General features: G+C 39.2%; 1 protein-coding gene across 1 annotated transcript; it reads right to left on the bottom strand.

Annotated features, from left to right (window-relative positions):
* Positions 1-518: 518 nt before the first annotated feature.
* LOC138338796 (uncharacterized) lies at positions 519-1,879 on the bottom strand. Its single transcript, XM_069289882.1, has 5 exons — positions 1,711-1,879; positions 1,412-1,473; positions 1,288-1,363; positions 769-1,146; positions 519-622 (listed from the first exon to the last, which is right to left on the bottom strand). The coding sequence occupies exons 1-5, from the start codon at positions 1,877-1,879 to the stop codon at positions 519-521; spliced, it is 789 nt and encodes a 262-aa protein (XP_069145983.1).
* Between the last annotated feature and the right edge of the window lie 1,326 nt (positions 1,880-3,205).

Below are 3,205 nucleotides of genomic sequence, written 5' to 3'. Positions count from 1 at the left end.
CCCCAATACGCTCCACAATCTTGAACGGACCAATATACCTTGGACTCAACTTGCCCCCTTCATGGGTGAAACCTTAAGTAGAACCCCCTCTCCAACCATAAACTTCGAATCACGAACCTTCCTATTTGCATAACTCTTTTGCCTACTCTGAGCCATGATGAGTCTATCTTGGATCAATTTGACCTTGTCCAAGAACTCCCTCATCAAATTTATACCCCACGGTCTAATCTCACATGCGTCAAACCAACCAATTGGATATCGACATCTCCTACCATACAAAGCCTTAAATGGTGCCATCTCAATGATTGAATGATAACTATTATTGTAAGCATACTCCACTAATGGCAAGAACTGATCCCAGTGACCACCAAAGTCAATCACACACGCTCCCAACATGTCCTCAAGAACTTGAATTATCCAAACTTAGATTGACCATCAGTTTTAAGGTGAAAGGCTGCACTAAGATCCACCTGTGTGCCCAACTTTTTCTGTATAGACCACCAGAAATGAGATGTAAATTAGGTTCCACGATCTGAAATAATAGATATAGGAACCCCATGCAAACGAACTATTTCTCGAATGTAGATCTTGGCTAACTTCTCTGAGTTATAGGTAGTCTGAACTGGTACAAAGTGTGCAGACTTAGTCAGTCAATCCATAATGACCCATATAATATCAAACTTACCCAAGGTACGTGGCAACCCTACCACAAAGTCCATATTAATGCGCTCCCACTTCCACTCAGGTATGGGCATCCTTTAGTCATACCTCCAGGCTTTTTGTGTTCATACTTCACTTGCTGACGATTCAAACACCAAGATACAAAATCAACTATGTCCCTCTTCATAAGACACCACCAATAATGTTGCTTCAAATCACGATACATCTTAGTAGCCCCTGGATGGATAAAGTACCTCAAACTATGGGCCTCTTCCATGATCAATCTAGTCAAATCACCTGTCCGAGGAACACAAATATGACTTTTAATCGTCAAAACTCCCTCACTATCAAGAATTTCAGCCTTGGCTTCTTCTTTTAACGCCTTGTCTCTAATCTTACATAAATCACCATCATCAAACTGTTGACCCCAAATCTGCTCCAATAAGGATGACCTAGCCTCCATATAAGCTAACACCTTACCAGATTCTGAAATAGAAAGTCTCACAAAGCTATTGGTCAAGGATTAGACATCCCTAGCTAAAGGACGCTCGTCAACCTGTAACATGGCTAGACTACCCATACTTACCGCCTTCCGAGTCAAGGTATATGCTACAACATTTGCCTTACCTGGATGATAAAGAGCATTCATGTCGTAGTCCTTGAGCAACTCCAACAATCTCCACTGCCTCAAATTGAGATCCCTCTAATTGAATATATCAGTCTTAGGGTGAAAGGTTGTACTAAGACCCACCCGAGTGCCCAACTCTTTCAGCATAGACCACCAGAAATGAGATGTAAATTGGGTGCCACAATCTGAAATAACAGATATAGGAACCCCATGCAAACGAACTATTTATCGAATATAGATCTTGGTTAACTTCTCTGAGTTATAGGTAGTCTGAACTGGTACAAAGTGTGCAGACTTAGTCAGTTGAACCACGATGACCCATATAGCATCAAACTTACCCAAGGTACGTTGCAACCCTACCACAAAGTCCATAGCAATGCGCTCCCACTTCCACTCAGGTATGGGCATGCTCTGAGTCATACCTCCAAGCTTTTGGTGTTCATACTTCACTTGCTGACAATTCAAAGACTGAGATACAAAATCAACTATGTCCCTCTTCATACAACACCACCAATAATGTTGCTTCAAGTAACGATACATCTTAGTAGCCCCTGAATGGATAGAGTACCTCGAACTATGGGACTCCTCCATGATCTATCTAGTCAAATAAACTGTCTGGGGAACACAATATGACTTTTAATCCTCAAAACTCTCTCACTATCAAGAATTTCAGCCTTGGCTTCTCCTTTTAACACCTTGTCTCTAATCTTACATAAATCGCCGTCATCAAATTGTTGAGCCCGAATCTTCTCCAACAAGGATGGCCTAGCCTCCATATAAGTCAACACCTTACCACATTCTAAAATATCAAGTTTCACAAAGCTAAATGCGAAGGATTAGACATCTCTAGCTAAAGGAGGCTCACCAACCTGTAACATGGCTAGACTATCCATACTTACCGTCTTCCAAATCAAGGCATCTGCTACAACAATTGCCTTACCTGGATGATAAAGAATAGTCATGTCGTAGTCCTTGAGCAACTCCAACAATCTCCACTGCCTCAAATTGAGATCCCTCTAATTGAATATATATTGGAGACTAAAATGATTCGTGAACACCTCACAATGAACACCATAAAGATAATGCCTCCAAATCTTCAATGGAAACACAACAGCCGCCAACTCTAAATCATGAATAGGGTAGTTCTTCTCATGACACTTCAACTGCCTCGAAGCATAAGCTATCACCTTTCCCTTCTGCATTAAACACAACCAAGACCAATCCGAGAATCATCACAATATACAACATAGCCCTCTCTCTCCATAGGTAGGGTCAAAATTGAAGCAGTAGTTAATAAAATCTTGAGCTTTAGAGATGTATGCATAGTAGTTATAAATTTCTAAATAGATCATAGAGCAATATGTCGGTGATTGAGAATATTACCTTCATAAATAACTAATCTTATTGGGACAATCAAGGTTGTTCAAAGTATCATTCGATATGCTCTTATTTGACTATAGTTTTATTTTGAGTGTAGATCAACTTCGTAAGTATGTGCCTTATTTTGGATTTGAATATGCTTTATGACTTTTCTCTTATATCTATACATATTCCTACACCTGTAGATGGTTTTCTTAGTGGTAGATCGATTACATCGATCATATATTGACATAATAGTATAGGACACGTGGAAAAACTTAATTATTTTATATACAGAAGATTTAAACATCATTTGAATATGGATTAAATTTTTCACTATCATGAAATTTATGACTATACGTCTAAGACAATAAACTCAAATGTGTTAGGTAATCCTAATTTAATGTGGCAGGATAGTTCCAGTACCCATTCAAGAAGGGTATTTGCGTCTCTAAAGTTTCAATGTGTGGGAACAAGTGTTGCTTCATCTATTTGCCTTATGTTTGTGATGTTAGTGATGATATGTCTCTTTTAGAGCCAATTACAGTAGTGAAAGAG

Source organism: Solanum lycopersicum, chromosome 10 (genome assembly GCF_036512215.1).
Source record: "Solanum lycopersicum chromosome 10, SLM_r2.1".
NCBI lineage: Eukaryota > Viridiplantae > Streptophyta > Magnoliopsida > Solanales > Solanaceae > Solanum > Solanum lycopersicum.
This window is presented reverse-complemented; position numbering and strand designations above follow the sequence as displayed.